Here is a 14,711-nt window from a genome sequence, read left to right as displayed (position 1 = left end):
TTAACACAATTCAGTGACTAGAGAGCCTTCTAAATGAATAGGATCAGAGACTCGGGAGACTTCTGCCCCCCACCCTCTGCTTTGTCAGAAATGGGCCCCTTCCCTGGTTCTTACCTGTGGTTAACAAGCTTCCTGCAGAGCCTATACCTGGCAGAAGATGGTCATTTCCGTGTTCCCATTTTAGATGTCCCAGGAGCCCTGTAACAGTAATGCCATTATTATTTCAATTTAGGCTCTTTGAGACAGTTTCTCTGTGTAGCTCTGCGTGTCCTGGAACTTGCCCTGTAGACCAGGCTGGCCTCGAACTCAGAGCTCCTCCAGCTCCTATGATTAAAGCCGTGTGCTCTCTTCCCCCCTTGGCTCTGGAGCCCTTTTAATTTGTTGGCAAGCACCATAGTTCTGAAACCCCGCCCCCCCCCCCCTCCCCCGCAAAGCTTTGCTACTCACCAACCCCAGCTCCATAGGGGGCCTTGTTATGTTTTAGATAATACTTGAAAACCATATGCCGCTGTACATTGTAAATATCCTATGATAGCAATTCTCTCACCCTTCCCGAGCCAGCTGCTCAGGAAAAAGCTATTCAGCAGTGAGGTAGAGAAGAGGAGGTAAACACTCATCCTCCTGCATCTTAGTAGGCTTCTCTGGTGCTGGAGGGGCCCAGTATGCACCACAGAGCAAACTCCCAGCATGCTTTTTGCTACAGAGCAAAGCAACACAAGGACTCTGAAAGGCAGACCGACCCAACAGAACCTCCTGACATCTCTGTAGCAACTGCACAGGGGACAGGAATTCCAGCAGGAAAATGACATAATCTCATTAAAGGAATAATTATTCCTCCGATTCCTTTGGTGTGGTTTAAAGTAATCTGGCCTTCCTAAGGGGGTGGTCCCTCAGGCAAGTCAGTGATTAAATGGGTTAACTCTTTCTTCTCCTTCTCCTCTTCATTCTTCCTCCTCCTCTTCTTTTCTCTTTTTCCTCCTTCTCTTCCTTCTTGTAGCCCTGGATATACAGACCAGGCTGATCTTTTTAATTCACTGAGATCCGTGTGCTTCTTTCTGCCTCTCCAGTAATGGGATTAAAGGCAAGTGCCACCATGTCCAGCCTTTTGTTTGTTTTGTTTTTTGAGACCCTTGGCTGTCCTAGACTCACTTTGTAGACCAGACTGTCCTTGAACTCACAGCGATCCACCTGCCTCTGCCTCCCGAGTGCCCATGTCCAGCTTTTAAATATTTATTTTTTCTTGTTTTTATTATTTATGTGTATGTGCTTGTGTCTATGTGATTGTATGTGTACATGTGTGTATAGTACCTACAGAGGAATGGAGAGGGTGTGAGAGCCCTTGGAACTGGAGTTATGAATGGTTGTGAGCTACCATATGGGTGCTGGGAATTGAATATAGGACCTATTTCTTTGTTCAGTTTCTGACAAGGTTATTGTTTGAGAACTTTGTGCATGCATATAATGTGTTGGTCAAATCCACCCAGCATTATAATGTGTTCATCAAATCCATCCAGCATTATAATGTGTTCATCAAATCCACCCAGCATTATAATGTGTTCATCAAATCCACCCAGCATCTCCCTTCCAGCTTCTCCCATGCTGCTTCCTCTACTTTTTTCTCCCACTTTGTTCAGTGGTTTTGAGACAAGGTCTCACACTGTCATACCTGCTTGTTTCAGTCTTCCTAGTATTGTGGTGAGGACCACCATGCCCAGCTCAAAGGGCTCAGTTGTGGATAATGTGATAGCTCAGGAACGAGGGGGAACAATTTGAATTAAAAACAGCCATGGCCTCACGCTGCAGAGAGAGTTCTCGCTCTGTACAGTCCTGAATTCAGAGTCTTAGCTTTCAGACAGACAGCGACAACCCTAAGGAACAGGACTCCCCTCAAGACTCAAGATCCCCTTTCTCCCTCCTGCCCTCCTTCCAGCATCTCTTTTTCTTACATCTACTATTATTAATTTATGTGCATGTGTGTGTGTGGGAGGTACACAAACACCATGGCGCGCTCTCTCTTTTTTACATTTACATTTTATTTAGTGTGTGTGCGTGCGTGCACATGTGTGCACAAGTGTCGAGGTCAGAGAACAACTTCCAGGAGTCATTTCTCCCTTTTTAACATGTGGGTCCTAGAGATTCAAGTTGGTGGCAAATGCCCTTACTTGCTGAGCTATGTCCCCAGCTCCTGTTTTGTTTGTTTGTTTGTTTTGTTGTTTGTTTGTTGAGACAGGGTTTCTCTGTGTAGCCCTTACTGTCCTGGACTCACTTTGTAGACCAGGCTAGCCTCAAACTCACAGAGATCTGCCTGCCTCTGCCTCGCAAGTGCTGGGATTACAGGTGTGTGCCACCGCACCTGGCTCCTGCTTTGTTTTTCAGGTAGAGTCTTGCTATATAACCCAGGGTGTTCTCAAACTTCTTGTCATCCTCCTGTCTCTGCCTCCTTAGTGCAGAGATTATATGTGCCACCACACCTGGCAATTTGAAAGATAAACTTTTTTTTGTTGTTTATTTTTCATGACAGGGTCTCTCTGTGTAGCCCTGGCTGTCCTGGACTCATTCTGTAGACCAGGCTGGCCTCGAACTCACAGTGATTTGCCTGCCTCTGCCTCCCAAGTGCTGGGATTAAAGACATGCACCACCACTGCCCGGCGAAAGATAAACTTTTAAGAGAGAAGGGTAGAGAAGTAGCTCAGTTGGTGGAGTACTTGCTAGCATGCATGAAGCCCTGGGTTCCCACACATCGGCAATTCCAGTCCTTTGGGTAGAATCAGGAATATCAAATGTTCAAGGTCTGACTGGGAAGGTAGCTCACTGGATACGATGCTTACCGTTCAAGCACAAGTATTAATTTTTGGATCCACACAAATGCCAGGCCTGGTGGTCTGTTTACATAACCTCAACCCTGTAAAGGCAGAGTCAAGAGGCTCCAGAAGATATCCTCTGGCGCACAGAGAGGCTGTGTTTTGAAAACTAAGGCGGAGAATAATGGAGGAAGGCCTCCAACATTGACCTCCAGCCTCTACGTGTGTACTTATAAGCACTGAGCAAGTGCACCTGCACATATACATGCAAACATACTAATACACACACACACACAAATAAAATAAAAATAGAATAAAGATCAAGACCATCTCCAGCTCCGTATGATCTCCCAGTCAGTGGGAATATGTGAGATCTAGGTTTTTTGTTTGTTTGTTTGTTTTCTTTTTTTTATTAATTTATTCTTGTTACATCTCAATGTTTATCCCATCCCTCGTATCCTCCCATTCCTCCCCCCCCCCATTTTCCCACTATTCCCCTCCCCTATGACTGTTCCTGAGGGGGATTACCTCCCCCTATATATTCTCATAGGGTATCCAGTCTTGTTTGTTTGTTTTAAAAGACACAAGGGGAAAGGTTTCTTAGATTTCTTAGACTGCGTGGGAATCTTCTTTATGTTTCAGGAGAAGAATTGAGCCTCAGGAGTTTGAAGTCATTTTTGACCCTCGGTTACTTCGGAAAGAGACCTGTCTGCTCTATGAGATCAACTGGGGTGGAAGGAACCGTGTCTGGCGACACACGAGCCAAAACACCGACAAACATGTTGAAATCAACTTCATAGAAAAATTTACTTCAGAACGGTACTTTTGTCCATCCACGAGGTGCTCCATCGTCTGGTTCATGTCCTGGAGTCCCTGTGGGGAATGCTCCAAGGCCATTGCAGAATTTTTGAGCCGATTCCCCAACGTGACTCTACATATTTATGTAGCACGGCTTTACTACCACGCGGATCAGTGGAACCGGCAAGGACTCAGAGACCTCATTAGCAGAGGCGTGACTATCCAGATCATGACGGAGCGAGGTAAAAACAGAACCTCATGAGAGAGCGGTGACGGTAAGGGGATGGACACCAGGCGCTGGGGATGCTGGGATGGAATCCCAGAGGTCGAACATAAAGTGAGGGAGGGAGAACCAGCTTTGACCTTCACCAAAAGATAGCAGCTCCTCCCTCTGCCTCTAATGTACTTTAACTTTTTTTTTTTTTAAGGGATGTGATACCCTCTAGAGGCAAAGAGGCAGAGCCTTTATGTAGAGTGCATGCTTTGTGGCCGTTGCTACTGGAGACTGAAGCCGAAGCTTGCACACGCTAAGCATACGTGGGAAATAAGCTGTTACTGAGCTACATCCTTGTTCTTCTTAGTTTGTATTCGAGGCAAGGTCTTGAAGTTGCTACCCTGGCTTTGCCATGTAGCTCAAGCTGGCCTTGAATTCGCGGTTTTCCCGCTTCAGCCTTCTAAATAGCTTGGATTGCAGGCACGGGCCACTACGGCCATGGAATTTTAAGCCATTTACCATTGTATTTTTTGAAAAAGATTTTGTATTTATTTATCTTATGTATATGAGTGCTTCATTTGCATGTACACTTGCAGGCCAGAAAAGGGTATTTGATCACATTATAGATGGTCGTGAGGTACCATGTGGTTGCCAGGAATTGAACTCAGGACTTCTGGAAGAGCAAACAGTGCTCTTAACCCTTGAGCCATCTCTCCAGCCCCCCCACCCCCACTGTACTTGTTAAATGAGCCAAATTTTGTGTTTCTTTAGAGTGTTGTTACTGCTGGAGGAATTTTGTCAACTACCCACCTTCAAATGAAGATCATTGGCCGAGGTACCCACATCCGTGGGTGAGACTGTATGCGCTGGAACTCCACTGCATCGCTTTAGTAAGTGACTTTGGCTTTTTGTTTGCTTCTGTTTTAAGACAGGGTCTTACATAGCCTAGGCTGTCCTTGAACTTACTATATAGTGAGGATGACCTTGAATTCCTGATTCTCCTGTACTCACTTTCTGAGTACTGGGGTTATATACAGTCTTGTGCTACCATGCCTAGAAATTCCTCCTCTTCCTCCTCTTCCTCTTTTACTGTGCTGGAGCTGGAGTTAGAGGTGATTGTGAGCACCTGAGGTGGGTGTGGGGGAACTGAACCCTGGTCCTCCACAAGAGCGGTCTCCACTGCATCAGTTACTTGCATCAGTGATACTGTGTAGCACAGTTGCTGTGATACAGCGTCATGACTAAGAGCAGCTGACAGAAGGAAGCCTTTATTTTGGCTTGCGAATCCTGAGGTAGAGATACAGAAAGCTGAGAAGTTATATCTCAGCAGAGAGAGAGAGAGAGAGAGAGAGAGAGAGAGAGAGAGAGAGAGAGAGAGAGAGCGCTAACTGGGATTGTGGGCAGGAGGCTATACATTCTTATAGATGCCCCTGGTGGTGTACTTCCTTCAGCAAGGCTTCATGTTCTGTCACTGCCCCAAAGCACGCCACCAACCAGACACCAAGTGTTCAAATACACAAGCCCGTGATAGAGAGTTCATTGGAACCACCACAGTGCTCTTAACCCCTGGGCTATCTCTTTAGACTCTCTCATAAATTTGTCTCTTTGTTTTGTTTTTGAGACAGGGTCTCACTATATAACCTTGGTTGGCATGAAACTCACAGAGATCTGTCTGCCTCTTCTCCCAAGTACTGAAATTAAGGTGTACACACACACACACACACACACACACACACACGCACGCACGCACGCACGCACGCGCGCACACACACACACACACACACACACACACACCATACACATACCTTTCTTGTATGTTTAAGAGGCAAAAGTTTGCATACAAAAAGAAGCATTCAGGCCAGGTGCTGGTGGTGTATGCTTATAGTCCCAGCACTTGGCAGGCAGAGGCAGGTGGATCTCTGAGTTTGCAGATTGCCTCATCTACAGAGGGAGTTCCAGAGAGAAACCCTGTCTTAAAAAGCAAGGGCTGGAGAGTTGGCTCAGAGGTTAAGAGCACTGTCTGCTCTTCCAGAGGTCCTGAGTTCAGTTCCCAGCAACCACACGGAAGCTCACAACCATCTATAATGAGATCTGGTGCCCTCTTCTGGCCTGCAGCTGTGTATGCAGGCAGAACACTGTATAAATAGTATACAAAAAAATCTTTAAAAAAAAAGAAAGACTCACTCATTATGATCATTTCTAGCTCAATCCATTTGTCCACAAATTTCGGGAATTCCTTGTTTTTAATAGCTGAGTAGTATTCCATAGTGTATATGTACCACAGTTTCTTTATCCACTCTTCTACTGAGGGACACTTAGGCTGTTTCCATGTTCTGGTTATTATGAATAAGGCTGCTATAAACATGGTTGAGCAAATTTTCTTGTTGTGTGCTGGAGCATCTTCTGGGTATATTCCAAGGAGTGGAATAGCTGGGTCTTGAGGAAGCCCTATTCCCATTTTTCTGAGATAGCACCAGATAGATTTCCAAAGTGGCTGTACTAGTTTGCATTCCCACCAGCGATGAAGGAGTGTTCCTCTCTCCCCACCTCCTCGCCAGCATGTGGTGTCAGTTGAGTTATTGATCTTAGCCATTCTGATGGGTGTAAGACGGAATCTCAGAGTTGTTTTGATTTGCATTTCCCTGATGACTAAGGAGGTTGAGCTAGAAATGATCATAATAAGTGACTTAACCCAGAAGCAGAAAGACTCAAATGGTATATACTCACTTATATCTGCATACTAGCCCAAGGTGCATGTCCCATGAAAGCCTTCACTTACCAGGAAACTGGGACAGAGGGGAGGCCATCCTATTGGGACTCTAAATGAGAGAAGCATGGGAGAATAGCAAAGTAGAAGGATCCAGAGGGTCCTAGAAACCTACAAGTAGAACATTATGATAGGCAGATTTGGGTCCAGGGGTCCCACTCAGACTAAGGCACTAGCCAAGGACAATACAGGTGGTAAACTTTAAACCCCTACCCAGATCTAGCCAATGGACAGAACATTCTCCACAGTTGAGTGGAGAGTGGGGTATGACTTTCACATGAACTCTGGTGCCTCATATTTGACCATGTCCCCTGGAGGGGGAGACCTGGTGGCACTCAGAGGAAGGATAGCCGGTTACCAAGAAGAGACTTGATACCCTATGAGCATATACAGGGGGAGGAAATCCCCCTCAGTCACAGTCATAGGGGAGGGGAATAAGGGGAAAATGGGAGGGAGGGAAGAATGGGAGGATACAACGGATGGGATAACCGTTGAGATGTAACAAGAATAAATTAATAAAAAATTAAATAAATAAATAAATAAATAAATGAAAGAAAGAAAGCTGGGCAGTGGTGGCGCACGCCTTTAATCCCAGCACTTGGGAGGCAGAGGCAGGTGGATCACTGTGAGTTCGAGGCCAGCCTAGTCTGCAAAGTGAGTCCAGGACAGCCAAGGATACACAGAGAAACACTGTCTCGAAAAACAAAAAACAAAAACAAAAAAAAAGAAAGAAAGAAAGAAAAAGAACTCTATCCCCCACACCCCCAAAAGGAAGTATTGGTTATGCTTCTCTTCTGAGGATTTTCCATATACTCTCATCACATTTTTTGTCATTTGTACTTATATTCAGTAATTTAACTAGTTAACTCATGTTAAAAAGAAAAAAGAAGATCTTCTGAAGCCAGGCATGCCTGAAATCCCAGCATTCAGGATCCTGAGGTCAAGGCCACGCTGGGCTGTAAATCTAGACTGTGTCTCCCAAATCTGTACCACCACCACAAAAACCACACCATACAAAAAACTCCTTTATTGAGAAGCGAGGAGGAGGAGGAAGAGGAAGAGGAGAGGAGGAGGAGGAGGAAGAGGAGGAGGGGGGAACAGGTCAGTCGGTATAGGATGAGATGTGTATGGAACGCATAGTGATTCCATTTTAGCTTTATTATCCCAGCCTTACTTACTATGCCAGCCTCAGGGTCCAGGTAGTCTTGTTTTCCACAGTGGCAGAGGCCAGTCACACTACCAAAGAAAAGTGGCATCATTTGGATTCTGTTGTTGTTGTTGTTTTCTTTTTTGAGACAGGCTTTTTCTGTCTAGGAACTCTCCCTGTAGACCAGGCTGGCCTTGAACTCACAGAGATCCCTCTGCCTCTGCCTCCCAGTGCTGAGGTTAAAGGCATGCGCCACCAACTGTGTGATCATCATTTTTAAATTGTTCACAGTAACAATAGTGTTAATTATGACTGAGGATAAAATATAATCTTCTTTGTTTCAGGGACTTCCACCCTGTTTTAAGATTTTAAGAAGTTTCCCACATCAACCTACATTTTTCATACCTACTCTTCAAAACTGCCATTACGAAAGGATTCCACGCCCCATCCTTTGGGCTACAGGGTTGAGATGACCCTCTGGGAGTTGGAGATGAATAAAATGACTCCTTGTGTGTGTCCTGTTTGACAAGAGCAATGGTGACTCACTAAAAAGTACTGCCAGGAAGAATCTAGAAGCTGATCTGGGACTGCCATTCATGGGTACAGTACTGGTTACACACATGAGGCCCTGGGTTCAATGCCTAGAACTTAGGAAGCCAGGAATGGTTGTACCCTCTTGTAATGCCAGCGCTTGGGAGGCAGAGCCACCAGATCCTGGTCCACATAGCAAGGCTCATGATTTTGTGTGTGTGTGTGTGTGTGTGTGTGTGTGTGTGTGTGTGTGTGTGTATTTATGTGTCTATGTATATTTGTGTGTGTATATATGTATTTGTGTGTATGTATTTATGTGTCTGTATATGTATTTATGTGTATGTATATATGTACTTATGTGTGTGTATGTATTTATGTATGTGTGTGTGTATGTGTGTACATGTGCTTTAGCACACGTGTGGAGGTCAGAAAATAGCTTGCAGGAATAGGTTCTCTCCTTCTACCAAGTGAGGTTGGGGCATTAATCTCAAGTTCTCAGTCCTTTGCCTACTGAGCCATCTTGTTGGGCCACAGTTTTCTTGTATTATATAAATACATATTTTGGGTTTTTTTTGCTTTTTGTTTGTTTGTTTTGTGGGTTTTGTTTTTTGTTTTTTGAGACAGGGTTTCTCTGTGTAGTCTTGACTGTCCTAGACTCATTTTATAGACCAGGCTGACCTTGAACTCACAGCAATCCGCCTGCCTCTGCTTCCCGAGTGCTGGGATTAAAGATGTGCGCCACCACGCCGGGCTATAAATACATTTTTTGTTTTGTTTTGTTTTTCGAGACAGGGTTTCTCTGTGTAGCCTTGGTCATCCTGGACTCACTTTGTAGACCAGGCTGGCCTCGAACTCACAGCGATCCGCCTGCCTCTGCCTCCCGAGTGCTGGGATTAAAGGTGTATGCCACCACGCCCGGCTATAAATACATTTTTAAAAGGAGATTTTATCTACGCCCATGGCTTCATCTACCACCTACACTCAGGAGTAGGCATCATAATGTATTTAACAATCAGAACCACACCAGCACTCACTAAATTAAGACAGAGTGTCAACTGATGACATAACCAGTCTGGCGATGCTCTTGAGGTGGCTGGAGACAGCTCAAGTGACAATAGTTAAGCACTATTCCCTGTCATTACCTTGCGAAACACAACCTAAGCAACAACATCATAGACTAAGTGATCACCGTCCCCATCAGCAAATGTACCCAGAATGCTTGGACATCTAGGAGGAACTCAGTGTGAATAGGCAGCCTCCTAAGCAATGCAGTCAGGGTTATGTATTCTCGATTATGTCCACTGCATTGAATGGGAGGGAAAAAAACTCATTTATTCCTTCCCAGCTCCCTTCACCTATTACTGTTTTCATTTAGGAAAAGAGAAAATGTAAACACAAAAAGTCAAATGATTCGACCAAGGTCACCCAGCTGCTCTTGTGAACCAAGTCCCTCTGCCCCAAGAAAGAGGAAGCAGTGTTTTGCAAACAAAAGGGCATTTCTGGCAACATTTTCTTTATATATAGTAGGCTTAGTTCCCTCCAGATTTTGCAATTCAAAAATAACCCTTGGAGGACGTCAGCTTCAGCCCCGGCTCTGCCCGTGAATGTTAAGCAACTTGACCTTTCATTAAACAGGGAATCTAAGGGTGACTGGTGCTTTAAATATTTTCAAGTACCTTTTCCTCTATCCTGAAACACTGCACACTCACTTTAAAGTATAAAGTGATGTCTTCGTGAACTTGGGTGACCCCAAGTCCTTGCTCAGTTACTAAAGAGTGAACACATACAGCAGGGGTTGGTGACAGGGGAACCAATAAGTGTGAATCACTTCCTGCATAACGACTTCTGAGCCTCAGATTTCGGGTCAAGCCAATACCCAGATGTGTGCACTGGAGTGTAGACCTGGTCGATAGAGTTTGACCAGCCCACGGAAGGCACGAGTTGTTTACTCACTACAGTTAGTAGGGGCCTAATCTGGTCTTCAGCAGTAAAGGTGATGCCTAGGCTCGTGCTTGCCGTGAGCATCCCGAGAGCCAGCGTCTGACAAAATGATCTGACACAATGTCTCAAAGTGAAGGTCAGATCCGACAGCGCTTGCCTAGCCTACCATATAAGCCCAGAGCGACGCCATAGGCTATAAACCCAGAATTTGGGAGGTGGACTCAGGAGAGTCAGGGGTTCAAGGGAGACTTTGGCTCCATAACAAGTATGTGCCCAGCCTGAGCTACATTATAGACATTGTCTTAAAAAAAAAAAAAAAAAAAAAAAGGAAAGAAAGAAAGAAAAGAAATCTCTGAGCTACACTATGTCTTAAATACTGTGTCTTCTGGAAGAACTGCTTTTATTTTGGTTGGTTTTTGTTGTCCTTCCCTTCTTTGGTTGTTTTGTTTGAGACAAGGTCTTTTGTTTTGTTTTGGTATTTTGGTTTTGGTTTTGTTTGGTTTTTTTGAGACAGGGTTTCTCTGTGTCCTGGACTCACTTTGTAGACCAGGCTGGTCTTGAACTCACAGCTACCCGCCTGCCTCTGCCTCCTGAGTGCTGGGATTAAAGGTGTGTGCCACCGCCGCCTGGCCTGAGACAAGATCTTACTATGTAGCTCAACCTGGGCTCACGTCATGCTCCTCCCGCCTCAGCTCCAAGTACAGGCGCAGTCTACATAGCCAACTCGTGCCCCACTTTTTTTTTCCCCAGTGCTAGGGATTGAACCCAGGACCTCACCCATGGTGAGTAAATACTCTACCACTGAGCTACATCCTCAACTCCTGGAATAACTATTTTATAACAGAATCACCCATGTCTAGTGAGTCCTGAATGAGCACAGTAAGGGCTTCGCTGAAAACAGATTCCTGGTAACTTGAATAAATTAAGTAATTAAGTGAGCCATCCTCAGACACAGACTGGGCCCTGAACTCCTTTCCTTTGCTGCCTAAGTCATTGCTATGTTTTTTGTTTTGTTTTGTTTTGTTTTGTCTGCATAGCCCTGGCTGTCCTGGAATTCATTGTAGACCAGGCTGGGCTTGAACTCACAGAGATCTGCCTGCCTCTGCATCCTGAGTGCTGGGATCAAAGGTGTGTGCCACTGTGGCCAATGCTGCCGCTGCCACCAATGCCACTACCACCCGGTTTGTCATTGCTATGCTTACTTCACAGTGTATTTTATGAACTCTTTATGTGAAAACATTCCCTTGGGAGTAAGCAGACCACTGAAACCTGAGAAAGTAAGTCTAGAGTTGATACTGCAATGAAAGGCCGCTGCAGGTCTTTCCTCGGTTTGTTATTTACACGGACCGATTTGGTGGGACATTGTGGAGTCTTTCTGTACATCAGTGTCTTCTGCATTCTTGACTTACTTTCATATTTATATCTCATGTCTGGTAAAGACACACGACATCCCTGTGAGATTTAAATTGGGAAGAAAAAGAAACCAAATTGCATGGACCATGACAGTTTAAAAAACCCCAGGGGGCCGATTATATTTGATTAGCAATGAAGGGTGCTAATTTGTGCTGAGCAGATTTCACGGTCTGGAAACTAGAACATCTTGCTGTGTACACAGCTTGCCCGGGTTTGCGTGTATCTCCCAGATCGCCTGCGGCTCCAGGAGAGTTCTCTCTCAAGGAGGCTCACTCTCTCTTCATTGCAAACCCTGCCACGTCCTGGTTTTCATACCTTTCAGAGAAGGTGACAGTCCTTGAGCAGTGTGACTAGCCCAAGGACTCTTCACTATCTTGCTTTTGGCTCCCCCTAAGTCCCATTCAGTCTTATAAGCCATTTTCCTAGTTAAATGTTTGTTAGGTTTCTTAGGTAATGGCACCTCGGCCAGATAGAATCCCGCTTTTATAAAATTGATAAGCAATGCATTCTTATTCTTCCTGGATTTTTAAGACCTGGCAGGAGTTAATAACCTGAAAGAAAGGACACTTCATTGTGTTGATAAGGTTTCAGGAGCCAAGAGTAAGGCAGATGCTGCTTTCAACTTGGATATCCGTGTGGGATGGCACTCGGAACAACCCACGACGCAATCCCCTGGACGGCCTCTGCATCGCTGCATTAAACGTCAGGGACAGCCAACAGGTCAGGATATGGCTGGTACCACCTCAGCATCTGTTCTTTGTTCCTCTTTGTTGGCGCTGGATGCAGGCCCATGGACCAGAAGAGACGGGAGGGATGTGTTTGAATAGAGAGAGGAGAAGCCAAAGGATCTTGTGATGTAGCTCAGGCTGTCTGGGAACTCCTAAACTTCCTGTCTGAGCATCCTGAGTGCTGGGGTTACAGGTGTGTGCTGCCAAGTCTGCAAACAATAATCTTAAAGTTCACACACAAATAAAATATGAAATTATTGCACATAAGGAATTAAGAGTAACACGTGTTAACCCTCAGAATGACAGGCCTGTTCTATGTGGTGGTTAAAACAAGGGCAGAGGCTGGGTGTGGAGTGCAGGCCTTTAATCCCAGAGCATGCCCAGAGCATACATCTCACTAAGTAAATACCAAATGAAATAAAAGTTTAACATTGCAGGCCAGACATGGTGGCCCACACCTTTAATCCCAGCACTCGGGAGGCAGAGGCAGGTGGATCTCTGTGAGGCCAGCCTGGTCTACAAAGTGAGTCCAGGACAGCTAAGGCTACACAGAGAAACCCTGTCTTGAAAAACCAGAAAAAATAAAATAATAAAAAATAAAAAGCTTAATATTATGTCTTAATTTTTTTTTTTTATCTTTTTGTTGTTGTAGAGACAGACACAGATTGACCCCAATTTTCCTACTAATATGTAGTATATCAAGATGACCTTGAACTTTTTTTTTTCAAGACAGGGTTTCTCTGTGTAGCCTTGAACCTTGAACATTTTTTGTTTGTTTTATTTTGTTTTGGTTTCTGGTTTTTTGAGACAGGCTTTCTCTGTGTAGCCTTGGCTATCCTGGACTTGTTTTGTAGACCAGGCTGGCCTTGAGCTCACAGAGATCTGCCTGTGTCTGCCTCCCTGAGTGCTGGGATTACAGGTGTGCAGCCCGGCCCCCAGCATGACCTTGAGCTTTTAATATAGCATATGCATATATATGACGGCTGTGTGAAGGCACATGTGTGCACTGCAATCCTGTGAGGGTTACTGGAAGCCCCTTCCCTTTGAAAGAATCCTGACATGCAATCCTAAGCAGTTTCTCATTCCTCTTTGCCTCCAGCCCCTGGCAAGTGCTTAGTGGTGTCTATGGGTTTACCAGTTATCAACATTTTCTCTCTGTTCTGTTCTTTTTTTGAGACAGAGTCCTGTGTAACCCACAGTGGCCTGCTGGGTCTCCCAAGTGCTGGCACTACAGATGTGCACAGCCACACTTGGATTCCTACTCAGGATATTTTAGTCATTGGCATCATACAACATGTGGGTTTTTGTGTGTGTCTCTCACAGAGCACAATGTTTTTGTTTTAAGTTAAGTGATTCTCTTTCTTTTTAAAGCTGCATTTACTTATTGTGTGCCTGTGCCATGGCTCATCAGCCTTGGTGCTTGTGAGGAGGTCAGAGGGCAGCGTTGAGTTGGTTCTGTCTTCTGCGAGCTCTGGTTGTCAGGCTTGGCTGATGACATCCTTGTTGCAGGATATTTGATCCCATTGTGATCCCGGAGATTGGGAGCTGTAAAAACTCATCTTTCGTTTGGTGTGCTTGAGCCCTAACACACCTTTAATCCAAGAGCTCTCTGTTCATTGTAAACAGGTGGTTATGGTGTGGCTCAGCCCCAGCATACACCTTTACTCCAAGAGCTTTCCATACACAGAATTTAATGAAGTTAAACCTAGGTCAAGAGCCAGAGCAAGAAATCAGCTGACAGAGATTAAAGAATGGAAGGGACGGGGGCTGGAGAGATGGCTCAGAGGTTAAGAGCACTGACTGTTCTTCCAGAGGTCCTGAGTTCAATTCCCAGCAACCACATGGTGACTCACAACCATCTATAATGAGATCTACTGCCCTCTTCTGGCCTGCAGCCATACATGCAGGTAGAGCACGGTATATGTAATAAATAAATCTTTAAAAAAGATCTTCATGACTTTAATTTTATAAATCATTTTTGGCACTATTTGACTTGGTGGCTCACCTCCAAAGCTTCCAACTTCTGACCCCTTATTCGGTTTATTTAAAATGAGCCTGAATAAATTTGCTGTGTGTGGGGGAGTTCCTAAGAATCAAGAGAATAGTTTGATTTTAGATGGTCACTATTATGTGCACAGCTATAGGAATTTCTAAAGTTTCAAATTTATGAAACTTCATGAACTCACTTTTTTTTTACTTTTGGTTTTTCAAGACAGGGTTTCTCTGTGTAGCCTTGGCCATCCTGGACTCACTTTGTAGACCAGGCTGGCCTAGAACTCACAACAATCTGCCTGCCTCTGTCTCCTGAGTGCTGGGATTAAAGCTGTGTACCACCACACCTGATTTTTTTTTTTTTTGGAACCACTTTAAT

General features: G+C 44.9%; 1 protein-coding gene across 1 annotated transcript; it reads left to right on the top strand.

Moving 5' to 3' along the window:
• Positions 1-528: 528 nt before the first annotated feature.
• On the top strand, positions 529-13,919 carry Apobec1 (apolipoprotein B mRNA editing enzyme catalytic subunit 1). Its single transcript, XM_051155649.1, has 4 exons — positions 529-605; positions 3,444-3,841; positions 4,585-4,723; positions 13,850-13,919. Exons 1-4 carry the CDS (start codon positions 529-531, stop codon positions 13,917-13,919), a joined length of 684 nt encoding a protein of 227 aa, XP_051011606.1.
• Positions 13,920-14,711: the final 792 nt, after the last annotated feature.

Source organism: Acomys russatus, chromosome 13 (assembly GCF_903995435.1).
Source record: "Acomys russatus chromosome 13, mAcoRus1.1, whole genome shotgun sequence".
In the NCBI taxonomy this organism is placed as follows: domain Eukaryota; kingdom Metazoa; phylum Chordata; class Mammalia; order Rodentia; family Muridae; genus Acomys; species Acomys russatus.
Note: the sequence above shows the minus strand (reverse complement) of the source record. Positions and strands in the feature narration are given on the sequence as shown.